Here is an 18,661-nt window from a genome sequence, read left to right as displayed (position 1 = left end):
AGGAGAGCATCGATAGTTATAATTATGTACTAACTAATGTGGGAATATTGTTTATAGTTTTTGCTTGACAGAATAGTACAGCACCAATGGTAGAAGCATCAACGTTATCATTTTGTATTTCAGATGTTTTCGTTTAAATCTTAAATAGAGAGTTTTAAAGCCTAACTGTCAGCAGCAGTGTGAGCATTTGCCATGGAAGTTTAATCGTTTGAAAACCCTTGTACAAATGCAAGCTTTGGTGAGTAAGTTGAGAGAAATGAGTAAAAATCTGGCTTTTAAAAGCTGTTTTCTGATTCTGGAAGTGATCTCACAAGCATTGTATTAGCTTTGTTCTTTTACCATGATAGGCCTATAGCGTTTTTTTATTTATTGAAGTCACAGATTGAAAAGAAGTTGACAGGAGAAAAGTGAAGTAATTTTACAAATGTTAAGAAGTTATAGGCTACAAAAGTTAAGGTATCGGCTGTAACTTCAATAAGCAAAGGGAGAAATTAAATGTTACAAGAATAGCAATTTTATTCGCCTTGATAAGGCACCTGCAGCTAATAAGGCCCGGCCAGTAATAAGGCCCGCCCCCTGGATCTCCGTTGTTACAAATCTTTTAAACAAAATTGGAAGCTCTGATTGCTGCTATGGTGAATTGAGACTAACTGGTAAAGTTTCACAGCCTAAAGTTGAGAACTTTTTGAGTTACGGAAAGTTGAAGTTTGGGGGGACTGAAATTGAGTGGTTTTATTAATTTTCACATATTTTAGACTGTTTTGCAGTTAACAAACCGCTTTGACTTCCGTTTTTTTGCATTTTATGTGAAAGATATGTGCATGCTAATGCAGTAAAACCAATAAATTTGAACTTATTTTCTAATTAAAGCAAGACTGATAATGACGATCAGACTAGGCTAATTTTGGTAATGAGGTCCATGGGCCCCTGGGGTAACGTTGTGCACCCCTGGTTAAGAAAGTGAGGGTTAAAGACTTGAGTGACCTAAACAATTCTTGTTACACCATTAATCCAATTTGTTATTGCAATGAAATATCATAATTTCAGAGTCAAAATACTTTATCATCCCTACCATATCTAAAAACACCATGTTGCTTTTTTAAAAAATGGAGCGTGGGGCGGGGGAGGGAATAGTTGTCTCTGTGTAAAATTATTAGTTATGTGCCTGTGTTGTCAATTAGAACTTGTTTTGTGGTGTTGTTATAGTGAAAATACACATTTTCCATCACTTTTGGTGCTAATTCAAACCGGGCCTTATTCACAACACGTGCATCTAATAAGGCCCGCTTGAGATTTTTTTAAATATTTTACAACCCCTTTTACTTAGAAACTTGTTTCATAGATATGTTGTTTAGGTAGACCCAAAGTATCCTCATTCCAAGTTTCGTTCAAAATTATGCAGTATTTAGAAAAATATTGAGCTTTGAAAATTAGCGGGCCTTATTAGCTGCAGGTGCCTTAATCCTCTTTTAGAGAAAGACTTGTTGATTGCAGACCAGTAGCATCATCCTTTGTCGGAGACCTTGAAATCATATGAAGTGTATGAGCCTAGTCGGTATGAAGATATTGAACACAAATGAAGGAGTCAAATATTTCAGTTTATGGAACGAAAAAACAAACACTTTGGATCTGAAAAAAAAGTAATGTAATCTCTTATTTAAGTTATTGTTTTACCAGGATGTTCGCTTGCATTCCATGAGGGCCTACTTTGCATAATAATTTCAGCGGGAAACAGGCTACGCAGTAGGCCTACCTGTTTGTAGAGAGAAATATTCTTTTATTTTTATACAGTGGTAGCCTATCATAACGTTGAACTTTTAGTTTTAAAAGATTTATGTTTTATGCAGAGTAGGCCTGTTAAGTCCTTAATTTTTAAATCATAAGCGTATAATTTTACAATTGTTACACCTTGAATGTGACTGTTTTATTTCCTCTGTGACATGTGTGCTGCCCAGTCCAGATGGAGAGTCCACAATCAATATTCTTAGTGTAGACCTAAATGAAAAATTTCAACCTTGATAATCCCTTGCAACTAAATCCCGATGGTAGCCTACAACTACAATCTGTGGTGCAAGACAGACAGTAAAACCTAACTTCAGTTGCAGTTTACTTTTAACATTTATGTCTATGAACTTCCAAATACTTCCTCTAATAAATACGTAGGCAGATGACCTGACCACCCTTTATTCACATCACAAATGGTATCGAAGCAGTAGGCTACAGAACACCTTGACCAAGGATGTGGACATTCTAGGCTATCTTCTGCCTTCCACTGATGTAATAGAAACTTAAAGAGAAAAAATAACGGCCGGACACTTCCTTTTGAAGCCACACCCACATACCTTGGGGTTCGACTTGACCAGTTTCTTACATACTGCAAACGTCTTGAACACTTGCGCGGAAAAGTTCAGCTCGCACCGCACGTTTGAAACGTTTTGCAAGCACAAGGTGGGGTGCTAGCCCCTTAGTACTAAGAACAGGTGGTTTAGTCTACGCCCCTGCTGAATACTGTGCTGCTGCTTGGTGCAGAAGCACCCGTACTGACCTTGTCGATGTGCCAATCAACAAACGCCTGAAAATTGTCACTGGATGTCTCCTACCAACTCCAACTGACTGTTTGCCTGCCCTTGCAGACATTGAGCTAGCTACACTAGGGCGCCAGCGTGCTATCCTTTCCCCAAGCAGTAAATCCCTAAACCCCGGCCACCTGTTACATGCAACCACACTGGCAAAACCTTCACAGCAGCGGTTAAAATCAAGAAAGCTATTTGCACGCGCTGCACACGACCTTCTGGCTGCCTCTGGTGGAGTAGTAAACAGTGGTGCCATGAGGCGTGGTGTGAACAATGATCAAGCAGCACATCTCCACTTCGTCAAGTATTCGGATATACGTCTGAAAACCAGTTGGGTCACAGTTTCTTTAGACTTACCTCATCAAGTCGTTTCATTTTCGACCACTTCGTGGAATGGAGGGTCTGATCTCCTTTGACGATGACACCAGGCAGTGGCTGATCGACGGGTGCCCTGATATATAACAACACGAGAGAAGAACTTGAAGTAACCGCGACTCTTGTTAAAACTTGTTAACGCGGCACATAACTTGTTAAAAAGCTTGTAAACTATGCTTTGGGTTATAACACTTAGGCCTACATCAAACGTGATCTACGTATTTTCTCTCATTGTTGATCACTCACTGCTGTCTTTACCCACTCAGGTCGATAAATTACTGCAACAAATAATAATAAGTTATAGCCTATTTATCGGCCCATTAACAAGTCGATAAAATCAGTTAGGTTTGGAAACTCTTATTGATACCGTATAGCTTTTAGCCACTGTGAAAGCGGCGGCTTCTTTAGTAGATATCTTATTCCAAAAGAATAAAGTACTAAATATTTGAATAAGATTCAGAAGAATGGCGTCGGTTCGACACCGCTCGAGCGTGTGGCTGCGTCTGCGTGTTTGGCAGGACATTTAAAGGCATCGCCTGAAGGTGGACAGGAAGATTGACTTCCTTGCCTAGTTGCATTACAGTCTAGCCTCGCCTACTTAATTTAAATTTTCAAACACCGGACGTAGCCTAAGCTTGGATATGATGACCGCAGTTCTTTACTTTCCAGTTCTGCCTACTGTTTAAGTCTTAGCCTAAATAATGAGTTGTAAAGTTTAGTTTACACAATAATGAAGCAATGGACAGTGCTCTTGGCTGCAATGTCATTTGCCATGGAAGTTGTATCATCTGAAAACCCACTTTATAAAAGAACAAGTTTTGGTGAGTAAGTCTATCCAAGTAAATATTCCAGAACGTTCGTCTTTGTAATTCATTTTTTTATACTGTATTTAGCCTATTGCATTTAATACCCAGAAGAAAACGTTACTAGCCTAAGCAGTGACAACCTCCTACGAATTTGAAACAACCTTTTTCACCACGTGTGTGTCGGATAATTCAAAAATCACGAATATCTCTAAAAGCATCAATGATATAAAAAAAATAACTGAACTTTTGACACCGGTGCACAAAACGACACCAAAACAGTAACTAAACAAAAGTTTTATTAGCCTACCTAGTGTAATTAGCAGTTCTAGATTCGACAGCTCCTATATGGCCACTTTGTTTTGACAGGATGATGTCGAAGAAAAGCGTTCAGACATGTTAGATCAATTAGAAGATGATAGCCTTATTGTAGGCTACCCTTCCATCTCACAACAGTGTCATTTTTGTTCATTTGAGAGATAAACATTAATTACAGGCCAGGTAGACTTGAGGTCACCTAGTAACATTGAACATCCTTTGTTGGAAACTTTGAGATCATATGAAGTTTTTCAGCCTCGTCAGTACGAAGATCATCGCCACGAACGAAGGAAATTGAATATTTCAACTGAAATGCGAAATGTAACTCTTAAGATTTAATGTTTGATTGTGTTTTTGCAAGTGACATTTTAGCTAGAAGTCTTAGCAGTTACAAAAATAGCATGCAGGAAAATTTACAATTGTTAAGTAGTTAAGTATTTCTAAAGATTGAAGCAGTGAGAACTATGCATTACGGTATAGCAGCCTAATGATGTTACTGAATAAGTTATATGATCCAACAGTATCAAGCTTTTCTTTTAATGGGCATCTTGAATTCGATGTACTGTAGGTCTACTTATTTTTCAGAATCGTAGTCCGAGCTGAGAGCAATATCGAAATGATCAGAGGGTTTGCTAATCAAAGAATTAAATAGGCTGCATGGCCAGAAAAAAATTATGTTGCTGTGATATAGATCTAGTTCCGTTCGTTTGATGCCTCGGTGGCTACACCGAGCTTTCTGAACAAACAAATCGTGAGTTGAAGCAAGAATGGTTCAACTTCTCGGAGTGTGTGTTTCATTAATAGCCTACTTTTTAAAGAGAATTTGCGTGAGATAGAGAAGTTTATCAGAAACAACACTTCAAATGTGTCAAACTTGGTGGCTAACCCTGTGTCAGTGATTGAAAGGCTCTATACAAGTATGTAAAAACTGCTAAAGCTTAGGTTTCAAAAATGCTTTCTCAGTCAGAGGATAAGGCTTAAGTCATATCTTGTGGCGGATAAATATCTTGTGACTCCATTTTTAATCATTATTCTGTGACCAGGAAATAGGCTTGCATTCTGATGCGGCGTATTTTGCTTTTGAATTCCAAGGGAAAACGTACAACCTCGATGTGTTCATCAACGATGTTTTGCTTCCAAAATCATTCTTTGTTGCTGATATTTCAGAAACTGGAGAATCAAAAGTACACAAACCTGCTGCACATGTAAGCTTGGACTGAGTTATAATGCATCAAGTCCCTTAATTTTATTGCTAATTGCAAAATCGACCACTCCGATTTTGCCATAAGTAGTCTAATAAAGAATAAAAAAGCGGAAAGTTTAAGCAATGATGCTACGACTCGGTATTTACAGTTTAAGCTGATGTTTTTATAAGTGAAAATCGCAAGTATAGTTGGCCTACAATTACCAATCATTTAGCCTACTGGTCACAGCGGTAAACCATAATCTCTTCGTGGGAAAATTGTAACATAAGATTCCCGAATCCGTTCGTCTGTATGTATCGACCGAAAAAGAAACACTCCTTGAAACGTCTATTCAATAAGTGTATTCCTGTAAAATTAGCCCGCGGCTATCGAAATCGAGATGCAACGCCTTACACCTCTAAAAACTGTCACTACGATACAGATTACTTGGATAAAAGACGGAGAATTTGTCCAGCTAGCAAGCACCAAATAAACCAGTTAAATGTGCGACCGACTTCCAACAAACAACTTCGAGAATGAATCAGAAAAATTTGTGATAACTCAAAGGCACGTCAGCAGTAGTGTGACGCAATATTTCATGTTTAAACAGGTTTCAAACTGAAACAGGTTTAAACCGGTTTAAACAGGTTTGACACAAGTCTTACGAACGATGGTGCAATTTTAGCACATGTTTTAGGAATTTCCATGACGTAATATTCAGTAGACTTGAACGGTTTTTATATGACGTTTGATTAGGTGAACAATTGTCTGGAACATAGCGGCCCCTAGTTATGACAGTCTGACATGGCATAACTAAAAAAGAATTGACGACAATTGTGAGCCAATGAATAAAAACACATGATACACAAATTGTTTGAATCACTCACGTTTAAGTTAATACGCAAATACAAAGGGCATGCAAAGAATGAACAGCAATAAGAATAAACACGACGATACATGAAATTGGTACCATAGGTATTAGGTACACGCAAAAAATGACGCTATATACAATGGTTGCGATAATAACCGACTGTTCTGGGCTCAGACAAGTGTCGGCCACCGCAGACAAAACCAGGCTCAAACCCTAACACTTAGGTGTTCTTTACGGGGGCGGGACACGAAATATCCCTCAACACATAGTCTACTTTCACTTTCCCCGTACTCTCATCATAGTTGCAGACGGCAACTTTAGCTCTACGAACCACAGGCTTCCCTTTCCTAATTTGTGGAACTACCTCATGCACCCTCCCAAGTTGATACTTCCCACGTTTACCAATGTCCTGGAGAGAACCTACCACTACAAGTTGACCAGGCTCCAAATTCTCGGCCATTTTTAGCCATTTTTTCCGGCCCTGAAGACCTGGCAAGTAAAAATCGATCCATTTACTCCAAAACTGATGAGAAAGTGACAAATTGAACCGATAATCCCTTCTTAATTGGTCACGATCATGTGGTTGCCCAACAGCACAGTATGGGTCTAAGTATGGGGTCAAAAGTGAGGCAGGGGTGATGACAGTAAAATCCCTAGGGTCGTCACTCAAAGGTACCAAAGGGCGTTCGTTCACGATCCGAACGGCACTGCCTGTGTACGTAAGCAGTTCAATAAATTTGGGCTTACGAATTGAAGAGTCCAAAATGTGAAAAAATGCAATTTTAAATTGTTTAACCATTGCCTCCCAGGCGCCACCTTGCGCCGGAGCATACGGAGGTATAAATTCCCAGTTTATCTCTCTCTGTCTCAGGGCGTTGTGAAATTCAGCTGATTCTATCAACTCGGGTAACTTCTTAGATGCTGCCTGAAAGGTACTTCCATTGTCGGAATAGATAGCATTAACCTGCCCACGTAAATCTGTAAACCTTGTAAAGGCAAGTAAAAAATCACTCAGCGACAATGACGTAACCAGCTCAACATGAATAGCGCGAGATGCCATACATGTGAACAAGAGTCCCCAAGCTTTTTTGTGACTTCTACCTTCAACAAAAGTTAAAGGTCCAAGATAGTCTAAGCCGCAATCAAAAAAGGGTTTCCTATGCGCAGTTGTGCGAGACAAAGGTAAATCAGACATGAGCTGCCTTATAGGTCGAGCTTTCTCAATCGCGCATACACCACAGTCATTAAGATACCTCTTCACGGAGGCATTACCATTAGCGATCCAAAACTTCTGTCGCGTAGACAACAAAGTGTGCTGTACTCCACAGTGCGCATTTCCATTATGATGCGACAGTACAACAAGCCTAGTGAAGGGGTGCTTCGAAGGCTTGTTCAAAATCACTTCCTCAAGGGCATCCGGCGATCGTTTGGTCATTAAATGTACCACATCGCCATACACGCTCTTCTGAACAAACTTCACGGCCAACTCTGAAGCACTGTTAAGATAAGATGCATCCAGTTTTGGCTTCACAAAGCTACGCTTTCTCGTTTTACAGCACAAAAATTCAACAAAAGCAACCAAATAAGCGATTCTCTTTTTCATAACATACAAAGAAGGTGCGGCCTCGATCAATCTGTGAAGGCCACCCTGTCCAACGTCAAGCGACTCCTCTTCGTCACGAAGATATAGGCTATGGACAGGTACTGGAGTGGCATTTTCTACAGATGGAATTTCCTCACACTGGTAGAGAAGACTAGAACCATTCAACCACAACTCTCGAAATTCCTTCTTTGTAATAAGATTTGGCTGTGTGCCAACATCAGCTGGGTTCATATCAGTAGGGCAAAAACGCCAATCCTGGGCTCCAGACAACAATAAAATATGCTCAATTCGACGCGTAATAAACTTATTCAAACGTAAATCAGGGTTTTTAACCCACTGCAACACAGTACGAGAATCACACCAAAAATACTTAAGGCAGTCGGGCATCTTCAATGCCTCGTAGGCCTGCTTCACGAGTCTTGCTGTATTCAAAGCGGCAACAAGCTCTTTCCTAGCTATCGGCCAAGAAAACTGATTTTTTACAACAATGGTAGATTTACCCAGAACGAAAGACACACTCGGAACTCCGTTAACCAGTCTACGTAAGTAAACAACAGAAGAGAAAGCTTGATTCGAAGCATCACTAAACCCATGCAATTGATATGAAACAATATCATCCGGACTGCACACACCAGAGTTTGCAAAATACCATCTCGGTAACGAAAAATCCTTAAGCAGGTCCAAAGAGCGAAGCCACGACTCGCACTCTTTAACAAAGCTATCAGGGACCTCGGTGTCCCAATCAAACTTGTCTATCGCCAATTGCTGAAGTATAAGGCGTGCTTTTAGAAAAAATGGCGCTCCAAAGCCTAGCGGATCAAAATTTTGTCCAAGCTGACTGAGCATACTTCGGCGCGTGTGTTTAGCTAAGGGCTTTAAGGAACATGCGATACGCATCTCGTCAGACTCGGTTTGCCACACACAACCCAATGTCTTCGCTGATGGCAAAGTCATATTTTCAGTCTGAAAGTCAATGTCACGAATCAAAGGTGAAAGCATCTCATTATCCAAATTTGACAAGACAATCATAGCCTCCTTGTTAGCACTCCACTTACCAAGTTTAAACCCACGGCTATCAAACAAAGCAATTGATTCATGAGTGATTTGCTGAGCTTCCTCTAAGCTATTAGCCAAAAATATAAAATCATCCATGTACAATGTACATATTAGTTGCAATATTGCAGAGTGCAATATTGCAGAGAGTCAATATTGCAATATTGCAGAGAGTCAATTCACCAGCATTGCTGGGATTCTGCTCGATCATTTTCTTTATAGCCAAGCAAGCGATATACGGGCTACTCTTTATTCCCCAAGGGTGTACACAAAAACGAAATGGTACCATCCTACCATTTTCAAGGTCATCATCTTCAAACCACAATATACGAAACAAATCCCTTTGCGACTCAGGTAACTTTATTTGAAAGAAGCATTTAGTCACATCAGCCATGAGACCAAATCTACCAAGCCGAAATCTAGCCAAGACATCTACCAGAGGGTTTAACAAGTCAGGACCCGAAAACATTACATCATTAACACAAGTTCCTCGAAATTCAGACTTGCCATCGTAAACAATGCGCTTTTTTAATTGTGACGTAACAAAGTATGGTAAATACCATTCAAATCCCTTGACATTTCCTGCTTCACCAGTACGCTCAATATAGCCATTTGATTTAAGATCTTTCATGGTGTCAGTAAGGAAATCACGAAGTTCAGGTTGTTTTAAAGCCTTCTTCCTTAAAGCAGCAACTCTATCTGACGCCAACACAAAATTGTTAGGTAGATCAATATCTTCCTTCAACGGAACAGGTATCTCAAATCGACCATCTTTCAACTCAATATTCGGTTCAACAAGTTCTCTAGCCAAAATGTCATTGCGAGACAATTCACAGGTTTCATTTTGCAAGGTCAAATCCTGAATGACTTTATTCAGGTCTGCTATTTCCATATCGCGAGACTCAATTTTACGCTGAAAGCCAGAGATGACATCCGACTCTGAAGACGTCTGCACTCTGCACACGTTAGCAACGCTTTCATCTAAGGGTGACTTAGGCTACCACCACAAGCCAACCAGCCGAGACGAGTGAGTAAAGCATGCGGTTCACTACGATTTTCACCAACACGCTCTTCATTTGCACACATCAAATAAGCGTTGTCGTTGCCAATCAGTACATCTACAGTACTACAATCATTCAAATGAAACATATTCACGTCATGAAAATGACGGAAACCATTTAAATCTTGTTTATGCGGTAAAGTTTTAACATCGTCAGCCCAAGCTGGGTTAACCACCGAAGTTATATCACAAAACAGTTCATCTGTCTCTAACGACTGGATGTTGAGTTTGACAAGGTCAGCACAAGTAGGTTTCTGACCAGCCAGGGTATCCATTTTAAACGACGCTTTATCGTACGGTCTAAGATCAAGTTCACACACCAAATCACTCGAAACAAACGTCAACTGCGAACCAGGATCATGCTGACAATACACCAACTTCGATTTGCCAGTCATTGGATTCAAAACACGAGCAGCAGTAACGCGGTTAAAAGCTGCTTTAACATTTCCAATCTTAACATTACGCACAGGAACTCTGGCACGAGCATCATCTTTCCCAAAAGAATCCAGAGAATCACGTGACGTCACATAAAAATCATGCAGAAGAAAATAGTGTTTCCTATCGTTGTTAGGCCCACACTTACGACAGTTATTTGCATGAACGCAATCTCTAACCATATGCTGGCGCAAACAATTCATTCATTTGCCAGCTTTCACAATGACATCTCTCCGATCTTTAGGTGTCAAGCGCAAAAATTCTTTACAATTAGACAAAAAATGATATTCAACTTGACCACGTGACGAACAACAAATGCATGCCGGCAGGTCTTTACGTCTAGCCTCACCACCGCGCGGTGCGCCAACAACAGTCGAGTACTGCGAACTCCCTGACTTCACATCATCGTGGGGTTTTACGGACGTCTGCCTAACCGGACATGAAGGCAATTTTCCTTTGCCAAACTTTTTAAAATGCTGCGACTCACCAGAATCGCCCATTAGCATAATGCTAAAATCAGTCGACTTACGCGTTTCCTCTCGTACAACAAAATCGAACAAACTCTGAAAAGTAGGCTCATTAGTGCCACCATACTGATCACCTAAAAAGTCAAGATAACGCTGCTTAGCGTCAAACGGGAGTCGCTTAGCCAAATCCAAAACAAAACGTCCTTCCAATTTGTCACGCTGACCATAAGCTTGCGCGTAAAGCAAACACTGCGATAATTCATCTTTAAACTCTTTCAGATCACTGGAAGAGGTCGAAGTCAATTTGCTACCATAGCGATACTTTCTAATTTCCGGTTCTGCAAAAAGACCTCCACGAACCCCAAAACGCTGGGACAAGCGAGCTAACGACATTTCTATCCTGTCTTCCTCTGACAAGCCAGGGGTGTCAGAAACCAAATTAGCAATCGTTTGCGCAGCTGTTCTAACACAAGCTGCTTGTAACAAAGTCAAACAAGTCCCCTTAAAGGGCGAAGCTGCCATTAAGGCCGTAACACGATTTTTAAAGAAGATAAATGGCATATTATTACCATCGTAACCAATCAAGGCCGCCTTATCGAAAAACGTCCTACTATTTTGGTATTCAAAAAAGCAATCCTGCTGTTGAGAACTCGATTTAGCGGGAGAAGACAAGCTATATCCCTTAAGGGGCTGAGTGGGCTCAGTCACGTGCACAGCCCGATCACGATCCTCACACACGTTAAAATCAGGAGACGCGATACGCCTCTCACAACCACCCAAATTACGTGTAGCTGGGCGATCAAAACCTAGCGGCGCAGAAAACTGTGAAGGGGGCAAAGCATTACTACTAATGGCGGCCCCGTGACCTGTACGCTCTGGGGGAGGAGTTCGGTTGTAATTCGCAGACCTTGGCTCTACAGCATTCGGAAGACCCTTAGCCGCGGCCCCGAGACCTCCTGAAACAGCTGGAAAACGTGTGGATTGCCCTGGTCCACTCACAGGTTGAACGGGCGTTTGGAAAAGGTTATGTAAATTAAACTGCGATTGATGTTCATTTCTGGAATGCCTAGAAGAGCCCTTCTTAGAGCTACGCCGAGAGCCCACCTCTGATCGATATTCAGCTAAAACTACCTCTTTACGTTGTTCAGCCCTCAACTGAGCGTCTTTGAGTGCGAACTCAGCAGCTCTCGCGGCGGCCTCAGCTGCTCTCGCTTCGGCCTCAGCTCTCGCGGCAGCCTCAGCTCGAATAGCCTCAGCTCTCGCGGCAGCCTCAGCAGCTCTCGCTTCGGCCTCAGCTTGTATCTGGAGCTCCTCTCGTCTTAGCTGCAGGTTAATTTGTGCCACTATCCGAGACGAAGTCCTAGACATCCTAGTGCTTACATTTGAGGCGCTATCCTCAGGATGTATGTCAGCATCCAACATATCTGAGAACTCACTTTCTTTTTGTTCAAAGTTATTTTTTAACGAGTTAAATTCGGGATCTACCCTATCACGAAGTTCTGCCAAGATTGCAGAGTTAAAGATTTTAGTCAAAAGAGCATGGAAATGCCGTAATTCCTCTTCTAAAGTAGATAACTTAGATCTAAAAATTAACAGTTCCTGCTTATCACTCAAAGAACCTAGGGCTACAGAAAGTTCCCCAATTTCAGTCAAAATATCCCTTCTAAGATGCCGGGCCTCTCGAACTGACTTAGCCTCATCGTTACTGGGTCCCTCCCCAGAATGGCCTGCCCGACCGCAAAGAACATCATCAGGCTTAAACTCAGTCGAGTCTACGGCGGTCGAGTCCTTGTCGCCACCGAGTGTAGACATATTAAATGTTGGGGCTAAATTAACAATTAAAAAAATTAAGTTACACAAACACACAAAATTATTAGGCTACAGTAGTTATAAAAAACTTAACTGCAAAGACCGTAAAAATACAAAAAAGAATTTAAATGCACGATACCGTAGCTGTACGGGTATGAAGTCCTAAAGTCCACAAACTTGCTTGGATTCTTCCACTTGAATCTACAAGCACAGATGGATTGTCTTTTAATCTTCTTTCTTGCCAATGAATGTCAAAGTTATTTTTTTTTCTTCAGTACCAAACTGAGAAGAAATGTCTTTACTTTTCTTTGCTTCTGTAAGAGTGTAGACTACCAACCAACATATCTTCTTTTATTATTTCTTGTACTTCTAAGTAGTTCTTCTGCACTAGCTGACAACAAACACGTCGTTTATTTTTTATGCCTTCAAGTGCTTCTTGACCTACCAGCTAACAAAAATCGTCTTTTATTTTTTATGCCTTCAACTGCTTCTTGGCCCACCAGCTAACAAGAACTCGTCTTTTATTTTTTGTGTGCTTCTAGTGCTTCTTGGCCTACCAGCTAACAAGAACTCGTCTTTTATTTTTTATGGTCACAGCGGTAAACCATAATCTCTTCGTGGGAAAATTGTAACATAAGATTCCCGAATCCGTTCGTCTGTATGTTTCGACCGAAAAAGAAACACTCCTTGAAACGTCTATTCAATAAGTGTATTCCTGTAAAATTAGCCCGCGGCTATCGAAATCGAGATGCAACGCCTTACACCTCTAAAACTGTCACTACGATACAGATTACTTGGATAAAAGACGGAGAATTTGTCCAGCTAGCAAGCACCAAATAAACCAGTTAAATGTGCGACCGACTTCCAACAAACAACTTCGAGAATGAATCAGAAAAATTTGTGATAACTCAAAGGCACGTCAGCAGTAGTGTGACGCAATATTTCATGTTTAAACAGGTTTCAAACTGAAACAGGTTTAAACCGGTTTAAACAGGTTTGACACAAGTCTTACGAACGATGGTGCAATTTTGGCACATGTTTTAGGAATTTCCATGACGTAATATTCAGTAGACTTGAACGGTTTTTATATGACGTTTGATTAGGTGAACAATTGTCTGGAACACCTACATAAGGTTGGATTGGGATAAAATCACACGGAATAACTATATATGTTATCCCTACTCTCTTGAGTCAGTTGATGACATGTGAATGAAGAAACTCTTAAGATTAAACAACAATGCTTCGCATCTCCCGGCCTTTGCAAGTGACTGACGAAGTTTGAGGGCAGCTCTCAATATAACGGATTCTGGTGGATGAAGTACTAGTCTATAAGCCACAACATTGCAAATGGAAGTGGGCTCTTTGCTTTGTCAATCATAATAGTTTCTAACGAAAGTCTGATTTGGCAAGATACCAAATGCTCGAAAAAGAACGCCTCAATTGGACCCTAGCCTTTCCGTGTGATTAATTTAAATTTTTAGTCACCAGATAGGTCTAGCAAAGGCACAAGAATGAAAACGCTTGTACTTTAATTTTAGGAGCAAAATCACTGTTACTACCAGGGAGAAGTAAGAGGTGTTTCGAACAGCAAAGTTATCATGAGTACTTGTCTTGGACTAAAGTAGGTCAAGTAAAGCATAACTTACTGATGTTGAAATTGTGCTAGCGTGACCAAGCGAACCATGTTTAGTGCCAATGTTACTATTTCAAGTGTGCTGTAGATTGTGCAGAAAACATCACTAAATTGAGGAATTGCATTAACTTTCAAAAAATATATTTGTGTTTGTGGAATTTTACCTGTAGCCTACATCTGTTAACAACAAATAAGTGTTTCTCCGTTATTTGCTGTCAATCTTCTTGTATTCATAACTATACTTTTGAACTTCTTAGGGGATGTGTTATACTACCTGACGACTCCTTTATTTTTGAACCATTGTCTGATACAACAGCCCAACCTAACCAAGCCACACAGCACGTGATTTATCGTTCACAAGACATGACGAGCAACAAGCCAAATGCCACTTGCGGACAAAATGGTTCCCATTCAGATTTTCACACATTTCTTGACAAACTAAAGTCACGTTCTAGAGGTAGGCTAGCTATTATGATTGTATAATGTAAGATAATCAAGGCACTAGTCCGCCCCGATAGCTCAATTGGTTAGCGCGTGACTTCTGGAATGAAGAAGCTTCAAGATCAAGCGGCACTGGTTCGACTCTTGGGGTGTGCGCTTGAGCAACGCACGTTAAGGACTGCTCTCCATTCAGCGGCATCTAATGGATGGAATAATTCCCCGGCAACAAGACTTCAACAATCGGAAACTTCACTCTGTCAATCTCGGTGACCGGGCCTGCGTCAGTGATTCAAAGCCTCTAGTCTACAAGTATGCGAAACTGCCAGGATTAAGCTCTGCAAGAAGCTTTCCCAGTCCGAGGATAAAGATTCAATCAATCAATCACTATGTTCAGTTTCAAGCGTTTTCTTTACAGAACCCAGTATTGTTGAAACCGTTGACGGAACGGTATTGTTTAGACTTTAGACAGAGGTGTGTTACAGTAAATGGCAAGTAAACGTTGCGTTTGCATTGCTTTAACGTACTTAACCAAAATTCAGAAAATCTTGAATCTTTATCTTATTCTACCCATGCCATGACCACGAATGGGGACGGAATGAAACCTTGCTCAATGCTTGCATTTATTTGATAGTTATTCCAGAGGGTTTCACGGGATCCGAAGACATTAACTTTTTTATAGTATTTTTATTCCAATCATAACACTGCTAAGCAGATAAACCACATGTTGTTATTACGTGCTAGATTTTTTCTTACTTATGTGTTGGATTTTTTGTGTAGCAACTTCCAATAAAGCAATATCAACCAAGAATCGTAATGCCACTCTTCCAAAGAGATACGTTGAGCTTTTGTTGGTGGTCGATTTTGCTCTTGTGAGTATTTTTGCTTTGCGTACGTCTGTGATTGCTTTTGCACTTTGAGGCATTCTTGGGTTATGTAATATGTTGTTAGTACGAAACTCATGAAAGTCAACAACGATGTAAAAATCTTATTTCATAACTGCTGCTTAGGTCCTAAGGAACCTAAGGTCCTTAACTCCTTAGGTCCTTAGCAAAAGAAAGCATGCAGTTTGCCTCTCGTTTGTTGTGGCGTAGCTGTGGTAGATTGACTTTCTGCCTTGGAATTAGTCATTCTTTTTTCTTTTATCTATTTTATGTTTACCTTGGTAGGCCACAAGAATCGGAAACTCATCAGTTATCGAGTCTTATGTGAAAGAACTTGCCAATTATATTGACGGATTCTATCAAATATTTGGTGTCGGTATAAGAATTGTGCTTTCTGGTATTGAGGTTTGGTCCCAAGCAGACAGAATAAACATATCAAGTGATGCCACAACTGTAAGTCGGAGAACCTGTATCGTTGCTTTTACTGTCAGCCCACTGTATTTTTTGCTGGAATTCCCAAACGAGATCAATGTCGTTTCAAAAACCAAGTAGGCCTACTTCACCGAAGCTGTCGATTAGTTATGAAAAAAAAAAACGTTTTCTTTTATTGTAGCCTACTTTACTTTTATAATGTGGCGTCAATATTGTTTGTTGTCTATTTGATAGCAAAAACAGTGCCAAGTTGTAGCCTATATACCAACTGTCGCATATAAAAATTGATCTTTTTTACTGTTACTATAAATTTCAAGTGTATTTGTTTCTGTTTTCTATTGACATTGCTTTGCTTTCTATTTCTCAGACATTGAATAACTTAATTGTTTTTCGAGTACATCAAATGTCTTCAGAGCCGTCAACCTCTGCTTGGGTTTATGTTGATACTGTGCATTTGTTGCATGGGGCTCCCTTCAACGGTACGACCGCAGGCCTGGCGCCTGTCGGCACGATGTGCACCGTACAATCCTGCGGTGTTAATGAGGTAAATGACAACATCATTCATACCAAAAGCAAAAATTACCTTTTTTCGATTTTTTTTCGTGAAATCATTCAAAAAATTCTGCACAAGCAACCTTCTTGTTCGAACCTTTTTATGTCATGTCCAGTTCCATTTGGCCCTTTTCTTCCAAATCATTCCACAAATACACGCGCTGCAGTCATATTCGACTGTGTTCTAGCATACTCCAGTACACAAAATGATTTTTCTACGCTATTGTATACATCTAAAAAGAAAAACGCCTGAAATTTAAAAGATAAAATTTCATGTTGTAGGCCATCTGTACATACTGTTAAAGTTTGACATCGTATAAACGATAATTGGCAAAATGACAAGACTGTAGGTTACAATGATGTAAATTTTTTTGAAACGCCCTGTAGATTCTTTTCATTCAAGTTACACATGTTTGGAAAACAGGATCCAGGCAACGATGCTTTTCGTGTAGCAACTATTGTAGCTCATGAAATGGGACACAACTTCGGCTTCCTGCATGACACCGATCAATGTGACTGCCCTACAGACGCTCATTGCATTATGGCCGCATCTATTGGGTGAGTTGCAGTGAAGTTTTTTTGTTTGTCGTATCCAGGCTTACACCCGGTGGTTGAAGATTTAGATTAAGTGGACGGGAAGGCAAGGAAGCCAATCTTCATGCCCACCTTCAGGCATGCCTTTAAGTGTCCTGCCAAAGACACAGCCGCATGCTCTTGAGCGGTGTCGAACCGGCGCCCTTTCGATTGCCGCTCCAAGGCTCTCACCACTCAGCTATGCAGCCGACATTGTGAAGTGAAAAGTGAAGTGAAACGCAAGTGAAGTGAAAAAGTTGAAGAAGTAAAGTGAAAGAAAAGTGAAGTGAAGCGAAAAAAGTGAAGTGAAAAGCATGAAAATAAAATTTGTTCAAATGTGATTGCATATTGAAATTAGATAGCAGAGTATGAATAATAATAATTGAGAGATCACATGAAGTTACGGAAAATGAAGCCAATTCTCTTGCTTGTTCGCCATCTTGTTTGACCGAAAACATGGACGACTTAGTACTTGTTTCAATGGTAGCATGTGCAGAAATGTCTTTACCAGCAGAACCTTTTTATTATATATTGTTACTATATTGGCCCATCTTATATTCTGTTATATCGTGACATGCGCCTGCTAGTCGCGCATTGGACTTTTTAGCCATTAAAGAGCCTGCAAATGACATGACTTAGAACTATAAATTTTCGTTACGAAGTAGGCCTACCACTATATATGTTGGGCTACACCTACGGGCGTTTACTGACATCATTACTTTTTGTTTCTAACTATACTGCCAGCCTTTCGACAAAATTACGTTTAAGTAGCTTATCCTAACAAACAAAACACCGTTTTTTTTAAATAGACTTTTTGTTCCGTTCAGTTAAAAGTAACCTCTCAAAATTGCATGAATCATTTCTTGACTGGGAATTATACAACACAGTTGATGATGACTTCAACGCCTTTGTTCACAAATTTAATTTTGTTCCAAATAAACAATATCCGTAAGCTACACAGTAAAATATCTCATGGGGGTACTTAGAGAAATGTGTTACCGCATATTTTTTCGTGCCTCGACACTGTAGGTTCAACATAAATTAAAGTAATGTTTTATTTTCTGCTATAGTGCATTGAATCGAATGTGGTGTTAAACTGAACTAAACTTGATTGTTAGGAATAAGTCAGCTGTATCATTCTATCTATGGGCAAAACATTCGTGAGCAATTTGAAATATGAATTTAAAAAAAAAATGTTTTCAATATTCTTGTATTGTTTATTAATTTTTTAACTCTACTTTTGGAATGAAATTCGTCAATCAATTTAGTTTTTCTGGGTTGTGTTCTCTGAGAGACTGAAATATTCACGTAAAAGTAGGCCTATGTGCTGGTATTTTCAACAGACCTCGGACAAAAGCAATAAAAGATTGGTCAAACTGCAGTCGAGGGGTATTAGAAAATTACCGGGAATCTCACATCCAAAGCTGTTTGTATAACGTTCCCTCTCCGTCACGGGTATATCTCGGGCCAGAGTGCGGAAATGACATCGTAGAAGGAAACGAAGAATGTGATTGTGGAACACCAGAGTTTTGTAAAAGGTTCCGGCCTCTATTTGTGTATTGGATTTTGTGCCATATTTTTTTAAATCTGATGCATAT

At 40.1% G+C, this 18,661-nt stretch overlaps 1 protein-coding gene across 6 annotated transcripts in view; it reads left to right on the top strand.

The window, feature by feature from the left end:
* The first annotated feature begins 125 nt into the window (after positions 1 to 125).
* The window catches only part of LOC145787645 (zinc metalloproteinase-disintegrin-like batroxstatin-1), a 28,443-nt gene continuing 9,907 nt past the window's right edge, over positions 126 to 18,661 (top strand). For 3 of the 6 annotated variants that reach the window (XR_014291422.1, XR_014291421.1, XM_082599427.1), the window contains exons 1-12: positions 126 to 238; positions 1,495 to 1,640; positions 3,663 to 3,769; positions 4,248 to 4,390; positions 5,113 to 5,274; positions 14,090 to 14,172; positions 14,442 to 14,641; positions 15,403 to 15,494; positions 15,792 to 15,959; positions 16,306 to 16,482; positions 16,915 to 17,048; positions 18,407 to 18,601. Coding sequence is in view for 4 of the 6 variants with exons in the window: in XM_082599427.1 (XP_082455553.1) it covers positions 1,534 to 1,640; positions 3,663 to 3,769; positions 4,248 to 4,390; positions 5,113 to 5,274; positions 14,090 to 14,172; positions 14,442 to 14,641; positions 15,403 to 15,494; positions 15,792 to 15,959; positions 16,306 to 16,482; positions 16,915 to 17,048; positions 18,407 to 18,601 (1,568 nt within the window). In the remaining 2 variants the exon portion in view is untranslated. Of the gene's footprint in view, positions 239 to 1,494; positions 1,641 to 3,617; positions 3,770 to 4,247; positions 4,391 to 5,112; positions 5,275 to 14,089; positions 14,173 to 14,441; positions 14,642 to 15,402; positions 15,495 to 15,791; positions 15,960 to 16,305; positions 16,483 to 16,914; positions 17,049 to 18,406; positions 18,602 to 18,661 lie in introns of those variants that run through there. The other 3 variants (XM_082599428.1, XM_082599430.1, XM_082599429.1) reach the window with 3 other exon arrangements.

Source organism: Aplidium turbinatum, chromosome 18, assembly GCF_918807975.1.
Source record: "Aplidium turbinatum chromosome 18, kaAplTurb1.1, whole genome shotgun sequence".
NCBI lineage: Eukaryota > Metazoa > Chordata > Ascidiacea > Aplousobranchia > Polyclinidae > Aplidium > Aplidium turbinatum.
Note: the sequence above shows the minus strand (reverse complement) of the source record. Positions and strands in the feature narration are given on the sequence as shown.